Source organism: Phacochoerus africanus, chromosome 3 (genome assembly GCF_016906955.1).
Source record: "Phacochoerus africanus isolate WHEZ1 chromosome 3, ROS_Pafr_v1, whole genome shotgun sequence".
Taxonomy (NCBI): domain Eukaryota; kingdom Metazoa; phylum Chordata; class Mammalia; order Artiodactyla; family Suidae; genus Phacochoerus; species Phacochoerus africanus.
The window spans coordinates 94,292,694-94,308,174 of record NC_062546.1 but is presented as its reverse complement, the minus strand read 5'-3'; the positions used below and the strand labels follow the sequence as shown (position 1 = coordinate 94,308,174).

General features: G+C 47.9%; 1 protein-coding gene and 1 non-coding gene across 21 annotated transcripts in view; one reads left to right on the top strand and one right to left on the bottom strand.

Annotated features, from left to right (window-relative positions):
* Window positions 1-15,481, bottom strand: part of CLASP1 (cytoplasmic linker associated protein 1) — a 262,487-nt gene that overhangs the window by 182,724 nt on the left and 64,282 nt on the right. For all 20 annotated transcript variants that reach the window (XM_047772150.1, XM_047772154.1, XM_047772155.1 and 17 more), the window contains exon 4: window positions 542-620. In XM_047772150.1, coding sequence (XP_047628106.1) covers window positions 542-620 — 79 coding nt within the window. The remainder of the gene's footprint in view (window positions 1-541; window positions 621-15,481) is intronic.
* On the top strand, window positions 1,175-1,300 carry LOC125123821 (U4atac minor spliceosomal RNA). The gene has a single exon (XR_007134197.1). It is a non-coding gene; the product is annotated as a U4atac minor spliceosomal RNA (small nuclear RNA).

Sequence of the window (15,481 nt, the reverse complement as noted above, 5' to 3'; positions counted from 1 at the left end):
AAACTTATGGTCTCCAGAGGAGACAGTTTGGGGGTGGGGGGATGTGCTTGGGTTGTGGGATGGAAATCCTGTGAAACTGGATTGTGATAATCATTATACAACTACAGATGTGATAAATTCATTGAGTAATAAAAAAAAAAATAGAAACTCAAAGTCAAGAGTTAGGGACAGGCACCACAGTGTGAGAGCTAACAGGCAAAAGAAATAGAAGTAATAGTTTGTAACTAGAGCAGAAAGGTGGAAGAGACCAGCAGAAAGGTGTGGAAAGCCGGGAGGGCGCCAGGAGGCGTGATGAGGCGGCCGGTGCGGCGCCCAGTAGGTGAGGGAGGGCGGCGGTGCAGCCCCGGCATCTAAAGATGCAGGAGCGGAGTGGGCTGGCCAGGGGCGGGGGCTGGCGGGTAAGACAGGGGAGGAGGTGGAGTCGGGGATGGAGGGGAAAGCTGGGGACCCGCAGGAGGGACAAGGGTAGGGGCTGGAGCAGAAGGCTGAGGAGCCGGACGTGGAGGCTAGAGAGGAAAGCCCACGCCCGCCTGCAGCTCACCTGTGCCGATCTGCGCCTTGAAGCGATCCTGCAGCCGGGTGACCAGCGCGGACAGGATGTCCATGCCCAGAAGAGCCACCTGCAACGGGAAACAGCGGGCACGCGTCAGCTGCCGGCCCGGGGCGCCCCCGCCTGCCGACCCCCGGACCCCCCTCAGCACTGCTGGCTCAGACGCAGCCCGAGGGCCTGAGAGCGCGCGCCCACAGGCATGGTAAAATTGGGCGTCATGAGGAGAACTGCTATTGCTCAAGGGGGCTGTTAATGCCTCGAATATGTAATAGTCGGTGACAAGACCCGAATCAACCACCACTGCGGCAGCAGAACTACTTCCCGGCCGCCATCTGACAAGGGCGTGAGCGCGCCGCGGCCCTGCCCCCTGTCAGCCCCGCCCCGGCAGGAGCACGTATGCAAATAAGCTCAAGACCGGCGCGTGGTCTTCTGGGTAACACTGAGCGGTCTCTTTGCGACCTTCAAAGCCCCAGAAAACGAAGAGCAGGTGGTTTGCTCAGGGAGCTGTGATCAAGAGAGGTACAACAGCTACTAGGCGACTGGGGCGGGACGTCCGGATTAGTCACCACAAGCAAACCTGGTATTGGTGCTTGGAGCTCCCGGTGCGGACGACGCCGTCGTTCAACCATCCTTTTCTTGGGGTTGCGCTACTGTCCAATGAACGCATAGTGAGGACAGTACTGCTAACGCCTAAACAACACACCCGCACCGGTTAGAGCACTGCTTTATCTTGGTGCAATTTTTGGAAAAAAGATTATAAACCTCTTTTCCACTACTTTTTAGTCCAAAAGTAATAACGAAAAAAAACTACTCTTGTGTTTTTTGTTGCAATGTTAACCTGTAGAGGGTGCTCCCGCTCGCTGTAGCTTTCTTTCAACATGTTAAGTAACAGAGACCCAATGTTTCAATAATTTCTACTATACTTTCAGATTCAGAATAATCCGCTAACGGTAAATTAAAATAACCTTTCCGATAGGAAGCACATTTGCACTGCACAATATATTAAACACGGTTCCAAACGACCTCAGCACAAACCAGTTATAGTCAGAAGAAACTGAATCTTGCATCAGGCTGACGTTAGTTTCGTGGCTGGTTAAAAGCAAAAACTATCCGCTTTTCTACTTAGCCTTAAAATCTGCTGCTTCAAAACTGAGGAATCAAAACTGGACCAATTATCACCAGAATACAAAACTACCCTTGCAAGAGACTGACCATTTGAAGATATTGAAAAAAGTACATTTTTTAAAATTTTCTAAAGAGAGCACTGGTTTGTGACAAGTTTTATTTTTAGTCTGTAATGGTATAAAACACTGAAATAATAACTTGTGAGCCACAGAGGTTTAGGTATCCCACTTTGACTTCTTTCCCAAGAGGACAGCACCGAAGTGGGGGGCGGAGGGTGACTGTAGTAGCGCAGAAAAACCTGACAATATCACCTCAACCAGGTGATCACAGTCAACACATTGGTAGTATGTATGCTTCTAATGTGATTAAAGTGGCATTTTAGGTCTATGATCGTTCACCTAAAAAACCCAAAGGCCCGTTTAACCATGAGAAGAATATCAAATCGCAATAGAATGGTCATCCTAACACCTAACTGGTACACATCAAAAACAGGAAGTCAGAAATTGTCACAGCCAAGGGGAGCCTAAGAGACACAACAATTAAATGGATGGGATCCTGGAATTGATAATGGATAACAGTTAAAAATTAAGACCTGAATAAACTATGGACTTTAGTTAATAATAATCAGTACTGGTTTACTGATTTTAACAAATACACCTTCCCAGTGTTAGATGCATACATCACAGGGTGCCTGCGTGTGGGATACACGGGGGACTCGGTACTATCTTTGCAATTTTCTGTAAATCCAAAACTGTTCTAAAAACTTAAGTTTATTTTTTAAAAAGAGCAGCCTATCAATTACTTGGAACTGGATTTTCTCTGACGAAACCCTAAGCATCAGCGTGGCTGCATCACTGTTCGGGGTGGGAGTATTATTCATCACATAAAGAGTACTTTCTAGCTCCCCTGCATTCCTTCCCAATTCACTTACGGCTGAAGAGGGATGTGGTCTTTGTAGATGTGACAACCTGTGTCGGTCACCCACCTGTGAAACTTGAGGAAAAGAGACTCTGAGCTTTTTCAGGATGGGGGTTACTAGCAAGTCTGACCAGGGCAGGCCTGGCTAAACCCTGGACACTACTGGTCCCCAGAGGCTCACCCAGATGGGCTGCAGGCATCCAGAGACCGCCCAGGAAGACGAGGCTGATGGATGCAGAACCGGGACAGGAGGCCAGAACACGGCCCCAGGCGCCTGCACAGCAGTAGAAACAGCTAGACCTATAGGCCTGTCTAGTAGTGCTCAGTCGCAGCCACACAGGGGTGGGTGAGGACCACCACTACGAATGTTTATCTTCACAGCTCAGGCCCTTCTCCCAGGTCCCCATTTCCCTACCAAAGAAAGGGATCTATGGATCAAGCCATTGCCCAGACATCACTCTAATTAGGAGCCGTGAAGCCTCTCTGAGCCTCAGTTTCCTGGCCTGTAAAATGGAGAAACGGTAACAGCTACCCCATAGGTCACTGTGTGTATGTAAAGCACTTGGAGTAGTGCCCGGTGTGGGCCAGGCCACCCATGTGCTGGCTATGAGTACCAGGTCCCTGTCGCTGCCATCACCAGAAGCAAGGGATACTGCTTCCTGGTCAGTGGGTGCCATGGCTGTGACTCCTGGGGCCTGGCAGCAACCGGCTGACAGAGGTAGCTTCCAGAGAGGGTTATACCACTGAGGCCTGCTAAGCTTTGGGGAACTGGCCTCACACCAGAGGAAGAGGGGAGGCAGCTGCTAAAGGGCCTCAGAGTCCTGAACACCGTGGTACAGCTACTGGAGAGCTGGAATGTAAAAGGGGAGTGACAGAGCCCTGTGCCCACCCTGGGGAAGCAGGCTGGGAGAGAGGGGGCAGAGGCAGAGCAGGGTCAGGCACATCCCCCACACCCATACTCACTGCCTGAGTTTTCACTAAGACCTCAACTCTTCATGACCCTTGAGCACCTACTCCTCCAACAATTCTATTTGATTTCCTGAGTTTACGCCCGTGTCCCCAGCTAAACTCCTGGAATGTAAGAGATGCCATGCCTTGTACTTCCCTGAAATGTCCATAATGCACAGCACAACAGTGGTTTCTTGTAAGTGATCAATAAAGCCCTGCTCTGGTGACTAGTAATGAATTCGTTTGGAACAGATATGTTCTCAAGGTCCACCACCGTTCCCTTATCCTACGACTTTAAAACAGTTTGTTTGTTTATTTGTTTGGTCTTTTTAGGGCTGCACTCGTGGCATATGGAGGTTCCCAGGCTAGGGGTCGAATCAGAGTTATAGCTGCGGGCCGGGCCTACGCCACAGCCACTGCAACAGGAGATCCGAGCCACTTCTGCAGTTTACACCACAGCTCCTGGCAACACGGGATCCTTAACCCACTGAACGAGGCCAGAGATTGAACCTGCGTCTTCATGGATCCTAGTCAGATTCACTTCTGCTGCACCACCGTGAGAACTCCCTAAAACAGGTGTTTTTAAAAGGAGGCTGGCTGGAGTTCCTGTCGTGGCTCGGTGGTTAATGAATCCAACTAGGAACCATGAGGTTGCGGGTTCCATCCCTGGCCTTGCTCAGTGGGTTAAGGATCCGGCGTTGCCTTGAGCTGTGGTGTAGGTCGCAGAAGAGGCTCGGATCCCGAGTTGCTGTGGCTGTGGCGCAGGCCGGCGGCTACAGCTCCGATTCGACCCCTAGCCTGGGAACCTCCATATGCCATGGGTGCGGCCATTAAAAAGACAAAAAAATAAAATAAAAAAATTAAAAAAATAAAAGGAGGCTGGCTAAGTAATTCAGACCACCCCTCACACTGAAAACAACTACAAATGCTAGATATAATGCAAAAGAACATTTGCTTGGAAACATCAGAGAACTAAGAAGACTTACAGAAGAACTCCCAGGTCACAAAACAAGAAAACTAAAATCCAGAGAGAGGAGCTTGCAGGAAATGGTCTCCTCTGGTCCTAGGGCCACTTAAACACCAGGATGAGGAAACCAAGACAGTGAGGATGACTCTGAATAACCACCTGGCTCTAGAACATCCACCCCAGAGCCCTCAGAGACCAGTGGCAACGCCTGGGGTTGGAAATCCAAATAGCTATACATTTGGAGAGTGAAATGGGAAAAAAAAGCCTTCCACATGTACTGCAGACCAGTTTCCAAGAATCTAGGTGACCCAGAAAAGATAGCAATCCCTGACAGCAGCTGGAAATGATCTTATTAAATTGCTGGTGCCATAAAGCTCCTGGCAGATAAAAACAAAAGTCATTACTGTTCAGACAGAGCATCATCCCAATCTAGTCCTCAACCTACATCAGTAAACAATTCTCAAATACAATGTCCAAAACACAAGCAAAGATAACCAGGCACACGGGATGGCTACAAATGAAAACCAGCAGAAACAAAGATCCATACAAGCTACACACAGGAGAATAATTAGAAACAGATGTTAAAACAGCAATTCTTGGGGAGTTCCCATCGTGGCGCAGTGGTTAACGAATCCGACTAGGAACCATGAGGTTGCGGGTTCGGTCCCTGCCCTTGCTCAGTGGGTTAACGATCCGGCGTTGCCGTGAGCTGTGGTGTAGGTTGCAGGCGCGGCTCGAATCCCGAGTTGCTGTGGCTCTGGTGTAGGCCGGTGGCTACAGCTCCAATTCAACCCCTAGCCTGGGAACCTCCATATGCCACGGGAGCGGCCCAAGAAATAGCAACAACAACAACAACAACAACAACAAAAAGACAAAAGACAAAAAATAAAAATTAAAATTAAAAAATTAAAAATTAAAAAAAAATTAAAATAGCAATTCTTACTACATATAAGATGGTGAGATACATGATTAAAACTGGGGAGAGAGAAATGACTACTTTTGAAAAGTAACACATTTTCAAAAAGAACCAAACAATACAATGTCCAAAATTAAGTACTTGGTGGATGGGCTAAAAAAGACACTGAAGAGGAAGGAATTCCCTGGTTTTGCAGCAAGGGATCCAGCATTGTCACTGCTGTGGCTCAAATCTGTTCCTTGGCCAGGGAATTTCCGTATGCTGCAGATGCAGCCAAAACAAACAAAAAAGAGAGAGAATTTAAAAGGAATCTAAGTCTGTAGAAAAATTCCAGATTGAGAGACAAAAGGATGGGAAATTCAAAAGTGTAAGAGACTAAACAATCAATGAATCAATCAATGAAAATCACACTCAACAATACAGACCTCCTAATAATGAGTGAAAAGGCCAGACACAAAGTACACACACGTGTACTGTATCAATCCAACAACAAGCGAACATAAACTATAATTTCAATGGTCATAGGTGATGAAACTGACAAGAAAAGCATCAAAGTGATCACCATACAAGTCAGGAGAATGGTGACTTTGGGGGGTGCTGGCAGTGTTTTATTTACTGTCCAGAGTCACAATTAAACAGCTGTTAGCTTTATAACAACTCATTAAACTGTGCCTTTGTACTTTGTAAACTTTGTACTTTGCATTTTCCAGAGTTCACAATTTTCTCTAAGGTTTTAAAAACTGGAAAAGTGGGAGTGACCATGGGCTACTGGACCTTTAAGTCTCTGACAAATGGCTTGGACTCTGTCTCTGCCTAACTCACTTGCCAGACTACAAGTAAAAACATCAAAATGGACCCAGCCACAGTTCTCTTCCCATGGTATGACATCTGCTCAATGATCAAAGAAAGAAATACTAAATCTTTTTCCCCAAAAAACGTCCATAAGGGACAAGCTGGGTTGGACAAACACATCCTTTCTTGAGCCCCAGACAACGGGGGTAAAAATACTATTCCGCACTCATATCGTACTTTATTGTGGTTAAGGCGCTTCTGGAAGAATCTGAATAATTTCACAATAACCCGAGATGTGAAACACATTGCCCTTATTTTGCAAAGGAAGACAATTTTTAAAAAGGTCAAGAGACTTACTCAAGATCATAAATTTTGGGAGTTCCCGTCGTGGCTCAGTGGTTAACGAATCTGACTAGGAACCATAATGTTGCGGGTTCGGTCCCTGCCGTTCCTCAGTGGGTTAATGATCCGGCATTGCCGTGAGCTGTGGTGTAGGTTGCAGACGGGGCTCAGATCCGGAGCTGCTGTGGCTGTGGTGTAGGCCGGCGGCTACAGCTCCAATTAGACCCCTAGCCTGGGAACCTCCATATGCCATGGGTGTGGCCCTAAAAAAAAATTTTTTTTTTAAAAAAAGATCATAAATTTTGGATAGTGGCTGAATAGGAAATAAACCCAGGCCTCCTGATTTCATCAAGGCCATTGTCAGTCAAGCAAAATCATAATATCACAAAAGAACACCTTTCCGTTCCTCTCACCTCTGTCACTTGCTAAAGACACATGGCTTCACCTCTCGGTCAACACCAGATGAAGCTGGTCTCTGATGCTCTGATATCAGCCAACAGGGAGAAGCCCAAGGGTGCAGTGAACACAGATGTGGGGTTGAACCCAGCACCACCACAGTGACACCCCGACTGAGCTGCTCAACCTCCAAGCTGCAGACGCTTCATCAGTAAAAGCAGGATAATAACACACTTGCTGCAGAGAGCACACAGGAGCGTTAAGAGTTTTAGCAAAGTGCCTGGCATACAGTAGGCACTCTTTATGTTCCCTTTATGTTCCCTTCTTTATGAGAGCAGCACTTTCAAAAAAACAAAAACGAAAAAGCATGGCTTGCTGAGGAGAGAAGAACAAGCTCCAAAGAAGAAAGTGCAGGCTCCTGAAATCTCACCACCAACCACAACCCTGTCCATTCGGACAACTGGCCCTTAAGACGCCTCAGCACACACGCATGTGCATGAGTGTGTGTGTAAGTGAATTTTACATAAACAAGCTCAGATGCCTGCTTGGAAATCGGCCCAAGTCAATTAACACAGATGCCTGTCCCATTTTCAGCGGCTGTATGCATCCTGTTGTAACTACCGGAATCAAGCCGCCACCCCCACTGATGGTCATGATTTTAAACAACACTTCCACATGCATGCTCTGATCTCCTGAGGACGAGTTCCAACAAAGAACACACACTGGAGGCTTGATGAGCATGATTTTACCCAAATGCGCTGAGTGCTCTCTGGGGCTACACGCTGCTGACAAAAATACGTTTTGTAGTTCTTTCAAAAGGCTCTGAATTGCTACCTTATTAAATAAGAAGGAAATTAATTAGTACTCTTACAATGCCAAGAATTAGAGCACAACACAAACACTTCAAAAAACATGACAAAGTCGGCGACCTTGTGTTCACATGTGAGATGAGAGACACACGAATTCGCCCGAACTTGCTGTCCTTTAAGCAGACGTCAGGGAGTCCTAGGACCCTCATCCCAAACGATGCCCCTGGACAGACTGCTTTTTAAGCTCCTCTTCTGGAACGGCCTCCACAGTTTTTGAGCCACAAAAGTCTGCTGAAATGTAAGTAATTAATATTAGATTAATGGGATTCATGAGGGGAGAGGCTTGTGTCCTGCTGTCACCCATATACAAGGTTTGACCATCACAAAGGAGTTGGGAGGAGTTCCCGTCGTGGCTCAGTGGTTAACAAATCTGTCTAGGAACCATGAGGTTGTGGGTTCGATCCCTGGCCTTGCTCAGTGGGTTAAGGATTCAGCGTTGCCGTGAGCTGTGGTGTAGGCTTGGCGGCTACAGCTCCGATTCGACCCCTAGCCTGGGAACCTTGATATGCCGCGGGAACAGCCCTAGAAAAGGCAAAAAAAATTAATTACTTAAAAAAACAAAACAAAGGAGTTGGGAGTCACCCCTCCTCACACTAGTCCATTTACACACAGCACCGACAGCCACCAAGGCCAGAAGGCTGGCTGGGAGCACAGCGACAGGCAGTTAATGACCTGTGTTTAAAGATCTAGACCAGCCCAACAGAAAGTTCCGCAGCAAGAGGAATGTTCCAGATGGGCGCTGTCCAAGTCAGTAACCACTCACCACAGGTGGCTACAGAGCAAGTGAGATGTGGCTCCTGTGAAAGGGAAAAACAGTTTTCAATTTTGCTTAAAGCATGAAGTTACTTAATGTAACTTTCAACAGCCAGGTGAGGCTTGCAGCAACCATGCTGGGACAGCACGGCCTGGCCTCAAGCTGGCAGCCCCGGGGGCCAGGGGACCGTGGAAACTGAGCTCCGGGGAAGCTCTGCTCACGTGACAGCTGGTGAGCATGAAGGCTGGTATGGCCAGATCTCTAGTGTTTAAACACAGCAACTTTGTGAATGAACTTAAAGGATTGGTGAGCCCAGGGAAAACATTTTGTGGGTTGAATCTGCCAAAAAAGCCCTAAATCTGCAGCCTCCCTGATCCAGATATATCTCATAAACACGAGATCAGGCAACAAAACAGTCACGGCTGTCCCAGGGATCAGAGACCCAAGTTTTCCACTGGCCAGTTGGCTTTTTTTTTGTCTTTTTAGAGCCACATCCGCAGCATATGAAAGTTCCCAGGCTTGGGGTCCAATCCAGAGCTGTAGCTGCCGACCTACACCACAGAAACACGGGATCCGAGCTACATCTGCGACCTACACCACATCTCATGGCAACGCTGGATCCTTAACCCACTGAGCAAGGCCAGGGATTGAACCGGCAACCTCATGGTTCCTAGTTAACCACTGAGCCACAACAGGAACTCCCCCAGATGGCTTTTAAAATTCTCTCAATACACTTCTAAGCAGACCCACCCACTCCTCTATTCCAGCAACACCCAGGGGTCTCCCAGCCACCCCAGGGTCCTGAGAGCCTCCCTGCTCCCCATCTCGAAGGCTTGGGTCCTAATCCTTCTAAGAAATGGTTCCAGGTAACCCACCTGGAGCTCTTCCAACCTCTGGAGCCCACCCAAGCGTCTAGCTTATTTCCTTCCACCCTACACCTCTGTCCCAAAAGACTACCAACTACTCAAAGCAGGGCAGTTCCTTACACTAGCCACTTCTCCAGAATCAGCAAAGGAAGTGAACATGGCCAGGGGGTAGGGGGTGGGGGGTAGGGGGTGGAGGGGTGGGTAGGGGGTGATTAACTGTTACCTTGCACACATTCTCTTTAATCCTCACAATACCCTGCTCCAAGCACCAGACCTATACATAACCCTACTTCACAGATAAGGAATAGGCAACAGCAAGGTCACTCAGCTATTACGTGGCTCAAATAATACTCATTAATCCATTAGTCTGATGAAAGGGCAAAGCAAGAACACCCAATATATAAGAAGACTCCCAAAACCAAAACTGCTGTGTGCACTTAACCCAGAGAGTCATCTGCCTACCAGCTGCACTTCTGGCAAAAAGTCAGGCACTACTCATGACTCTTTTTTCGTTATTATTTTTTTTAAGTTTTACTGAAGTATAGTTAATTTACAAGGGTGTGATAACGGGCATTACTCTGAATAGCCAAAAAGTGGTAATGATCCAAATATCCACCAAGTGATATATAAACAAAATGGGGTCCCTCCATACAATTAAATACCCTTCATCAGCAAAGATGAACAAACTAGTGCTGATACATGCGATAATATACATGGACCTTGAAAACATGATGCTAAGCAAAAGAAATCAAACATTTAAGACTACACGGTGTATGATCCCACTTATATGAAATGGTCAGAAAAGGCAGAAAAGAGACAGAAAACAGATGCATAGTGGCCCAGAGCTGAGGGTAGGGATGAGGAATTAACGCAACAGGCATGAGGGACCATTTAGGATGACAGAGAAATATGCTAGCACTGGACTGTGATGATGGCTGTACAACTCCATAAATGTACTGAAAAATAATTGAATCATTCACTTAACAGGTAAATGTTATGTTACAGAAATTGTACCTCCCTCAATAGAGCTGTAATTTAAAAAAAATGAGTGACTAGGTTTAAAAGAACTCTACTCTGATTTTTCTGGTGACTGGATCATGGAGGAATTCCTTACACCTGCCAAAGGCAGGTATTTGTTATCGACCAGTCCAGAAATACGGCCTGCTGTGGAAGGAAGCAAGGCCAGAGTCTACACTGAGAGCTCCCTAAAGGCAGATTCCTGGTCCTAACCATCGCTGCATCACTGGCATCAACCAGAATGCTAGGAAATCTGGAGGAGGTGGATGGAGGTAACTGGATAAGGAGGGCTGTGACATAAACAGTACCAAATGCGCAACCCAATCAGCAATCCCAAACACAATGACAGCAGCACACTATTGCCTTAGCCTGTCTATATCCCACCTCCCCATCTCCCTTCATCTATTCCCACCATATGACCAGAAAGTCCATCTAAAGTTGTCACATCCTGTCCTCTGTTGAGAATCCATGCTGGGTAAGAATTGGTCTCTCAAAGCCCTCTGACCTCCCTTCCACTGGCCTCCTGTGCTCCCCCATCACTCCAGATTCACCCTCTGTCTCTGCACCAGATGCCTCTCTCCCTCGAATGTTTTTCTCTAAAGCTGCCGCCAGGCTCCTCCAAGTCTTTGTGCAAATGCTGTCTTCTCAGCCACATCTGCTCTGGGTGCCCAACTGAACACTGTGAGCTCATAACGCATATGCCCTTGGCCCATTCTGCCGTCTTCTTCTCCAAAGCATTTACCATTTTCCAGGATCCTAGAAAATTCACTCAGTTAACTTGCTTATGGGTTCTTTCCCTCAAATAAGCTCCCTAAAGAAAGCAATTTTTATCTGATTATTCATTGCAATAGTCCAGAACCTGATTTGTGAATAAGTGAATGAATCCCGTCAATATGCTTTATCTCTCAACATGGAAAATTTGCTCAGGGCAGTGCAAAGGCTTGCCCACCCCCACCAGGAAGCCCTCTAATCTAAAAGGTGAAGGCGGCCTCAAGTGTGCAGAGCTTTGAGTTTCCTTGTGGCTCAGCAGGTTAAGGAGCCGGAGTGGTCACTGCTGTAGCTTGGGTCACTGTTGTCGGCACAAGCTCAATACGTGGCCCGGGAACTTCTGCATGCTGCAGGCACAGCCAAAATAATTAAATAAATAAATGAAATTTTTAAAAATTAAAAAAAAAGTGCAGAGTTTGACTTCACCCTGACTGGAAATGAGGAAGCAACAGACCAGAAAGAATTCCTTCAGGGTCTCGCTTTTAGGAAGCATTTTACTACTGCAGTCAAGGGAAAAGTGATGGTTAAAACGACATATTCCCAGTCCCTCAGACTCCAGATTATGAAGTATTTTGGAGGAAGCCACATTCCTTCACACTCGGCTCGTGGGAGTGTGTGCTCTAGGTTTCGTAGGGACGATCTTGAGACTCGAAGCTTCAACCCGGCTAAGTGTCTAAGAACATTTTATGAAAAATCAATTCAGGGAACTGTACCCATCAGCAAAACCACCCCGGAATGCTGGACAGCAGTCCTCGGTCAGAACTCAAGGAGAAAGCTTGAGGGTCACTGTGATGGAGACAGGCAAGGCGCGCACCACACCCAGTAAGGTATACAAACCACACAGTTCAAGACAAGCCCAGCAGGATGCTCAGTCTGCAGAAGCCCACTATTGGCCCAGAGGTCTTAGAGATCCAGGTAGCAGAGAACAGGTAGGCTCTGGAGTCAGACAAAACTGAGTTCCACATACGGCGCCTCCATAGTTACTGGCCATGGGACCTCAAGACAGTTAACATCTTCAGGCCCATGTATTTATCTGTAAAATGGGACACCTAACAACCCCCTCTGCAGGTAATGGGGAGAATCATTGAAGCAATCAATTTAAACCACCTAGCACAGTGACCCACACACAGTAAACATGGCCCTGCCCTCCCCTTCATTCCTAGGTAAGAATCAATTTCAAGAGTATTTGCAAAGGTTAAGCCCAATGAAATAAACCAGAGACAAAAGGATTCCACATATATGAGGTACCAAGAAATGGTAAATCCTTAGAGATAAAAATAGTGTGTGTTGTACACCTGAAACTAATGTAAATTAGCAATAGTTCAATGAGAAAGAAAAAGAAAGGAAGGAAGAAAGAAAGGAAAAAAGAAAGAAAAGGAGTGGTCACCAGCGGCTACTGGGAGAGGCAATGAGAAGTTATTCTTTAATGGATGCAACCTTAGTTTGGGATGATGAAAAAGTTCTGGAGATGGATAATGGTGATTTCCACCTTGGGGGGCTGGGGAACCACTGAAAGATGTAGAGGTTTGGAAGGACAAAAGGGAGGAGGGTAGGGGCAGGGGGTGTGAAAGGATATCGCTGCAGTCTGCAAGATCATTTCTTCAAAGGTGGGGAGAGTGAGCGGGAGGGCAGGGAGGCCAGAGGGCAGAGACTCTGGCAAGCAAGTTTCTGAGCAACAGAGTCGATGGTGGTTTCACATCCTGAGACGGGGCAGGTGGGACAGGGGCAGGTCTGTGTGACAAGAGAGGGAGCAGAATTTGTTTCAGACAAGTTGAGCCTTAAGGGCTATCCAGAGAGAAGTATCTCATAGGCACCTGTCTGCTCGCTGAAGCCTGGAAGGGGGCGCAGAGACAGGTGAGTTGAAAGTCCTCAGAGAGAAGGCGCAAACACAAAGAGAGAAGGCTGAGGCTGGAACCCTGATGAATCCCAGGACTTGCCAGGGTGGGAGGGGGAGGCACCCACGGAGTAGATGAAAAAGAGTTGCTAGAAGCAAAGAATTCAGAAAAGCCAGTGAAGGAGAGAGAGTCACAGGTGAGGCTGGATCAGGTAAAAAGTCATATGAGACCAAGGCACCAAGGACTGTGGATCTGGCGATTCCTAAGTCCACACAAAATCTCATGGGAGGAGGAGGGGTTAGACGTGTGAGAGGGGCTGTCGGGGATGTCAGGTGGGGACCAAATGGAGGAAGCTCAGAGGATGACCTCAGAGCTAGCACGTGGCCTTGAGCACGTTTGGTTCTCCCCTACAGCTCTCGGCTTCTTCTGCATCCTGCCTTTCACTGATTTATCTAGTCACCCAGCAAAGAACAAAAACTCCAAAGCTGAGTCAGGCTAGAAGGCGACAGAGTTGCTCTAACACCGAGCCCTTTTCCCTCGACTCTGTGAAAACTCAAGTGTGAAGAACACTGAACAGCTCGTCCGAACCCTTCCTTGCAGGTAGATATGACTGGGAAACTTTTCCCTTTGGGAGTGACCCCAAAGTCTTCAATTATTTACTAGGGGATCAAACACAAGCACAGAAACACAAAAGGCAAGCTCCGCTTAGGCTGGGCTTTGGTCCTCTGGGACGGTGCTCTGGGCTCAGGTTTTGTTTTAAGCTCTGCCTCTCGAGGATGCACTGGGTACAGGGAATCCTCTCTGCCTTTGTCTGACTTGGCTCTGTCAGAGTCTGGAAAGGGCGTCCCCAGCCCCTCCTAGGTCTCAGTTCCTCGATGGGCTGCAAAATGACTGCTTGCTGATTTACTGCAAGTGCCTACATCACACTGAGAAAAGAGGCAGGTGAAAGCAGGGTGATGTTACCAGAGGACCAGTAACAGTTTAGAGGGGAGGCAGGAAGAACCAGCAGAAACCGCACCGGTGGGTCGAGCCCCGCCCCCCACCCCACTTCCATTCCAGAAGTTCATTCATGCTTTCAAACACACAACGCATGGTGGCCTTGCCAAAAAATAAAAAATTACACACGCCTACACACTTAATGAATTCACTCGGGAAAAATAAGCCAACTTGTTCTAGTGAAGAAAGCTTAAAGGCAGGACAGAGAAATCAAAATAATTTCTTCTAATTTCCAGCTGCTTAGAAAACAAAAAAGGCCTGGGAGCAGGGAATGAACCCTCAGCCCCAGGGCAGTTGGCTTCTTCTGCACCAGCTCCTACTCAAATCGCCTTCAAATCTAGTTCAACTTGTAGATGTAGGCGGGACCACACTTGGGGGACACAAAGCAGACAGGGCACGGGATGAAGATGAAAGTTCACAATGGGATCACTTCAAATGAGGGACCCACTGCCTGGTCAGGCACTGATGAGAACCAAAGGCAAGAGAGAAGCTGGCATTTATCCATTCTTCTACAAATGCTCTATTAGGGCTCACATTCTCTTCCAAGACTCTGGCCACTCTCACCTCTCCAGCCTAGCCCCAGAGGAGCTCTTGTCATGATGTTGCAGTGGGCTGACTTCTCTGACCTTCTCCCCAGCTCAGAACCACTGCAGAAGACTTCCTGAAGGTTTTAGGCAGAAGGGACCTTGCACGCTATCCAAGCTTGACTCCCCCACCTCAGTGACAGCCTGGCCTGGGCGGCGGGGGGGGCCTCACACCCAAGCCTAAGGGCTCCAAAGGCCAGCTCTTTCTATGGCACTGTGTCTTCTCCCCAGGCTGGAGGCAGGTGCCCAAGGAAACATCCTTATCTGCCCTGACTCCTGACGACCCACCCAAATGACAGCACAGAAGATTCAGTCCAAAACAGCTTTGAGAAGCAGCGGGCAGGAGAAACTCAAGGGGCCGTGAGTCAAGGAAAATTTTCCCCATTCACAACTCCAGAAGAAGAGACAGGAGGCTGCACCCCTGCAAACTGCTCCAAGGGGCTCTGCCAGGGACAGAAGTTCATCTACCCGGACCCTGGATATGTCCTGGGCCCCGAGGGCAGCCGTGCAGAGGGAGAGACAAGGAGGGGAAGGCAGGGTTCACAGGGAGCTGCAGGGAAAGGGGGCCTACAAGCGGCCATGCTGGACCCCTTGCATGGGGCTCGTGCCCGTGACAATGCTGTAGCAAGTGCTTACCTATCTGCCCCTCACCACCTCACCAAATAATTTCTCACCCACAATGCATAAAACTGGGCTTTAATGGGGGTGCTGTCACAGTGACACCAGACAATGGGCACAAAAAGACTGGCTCCCCCACACTGCTGGGGAAGTGTAAATACAGCCACTATAGAGGACAGTAAGGCTAAACATAGAACTACCATATGATCCAGCAATCCCA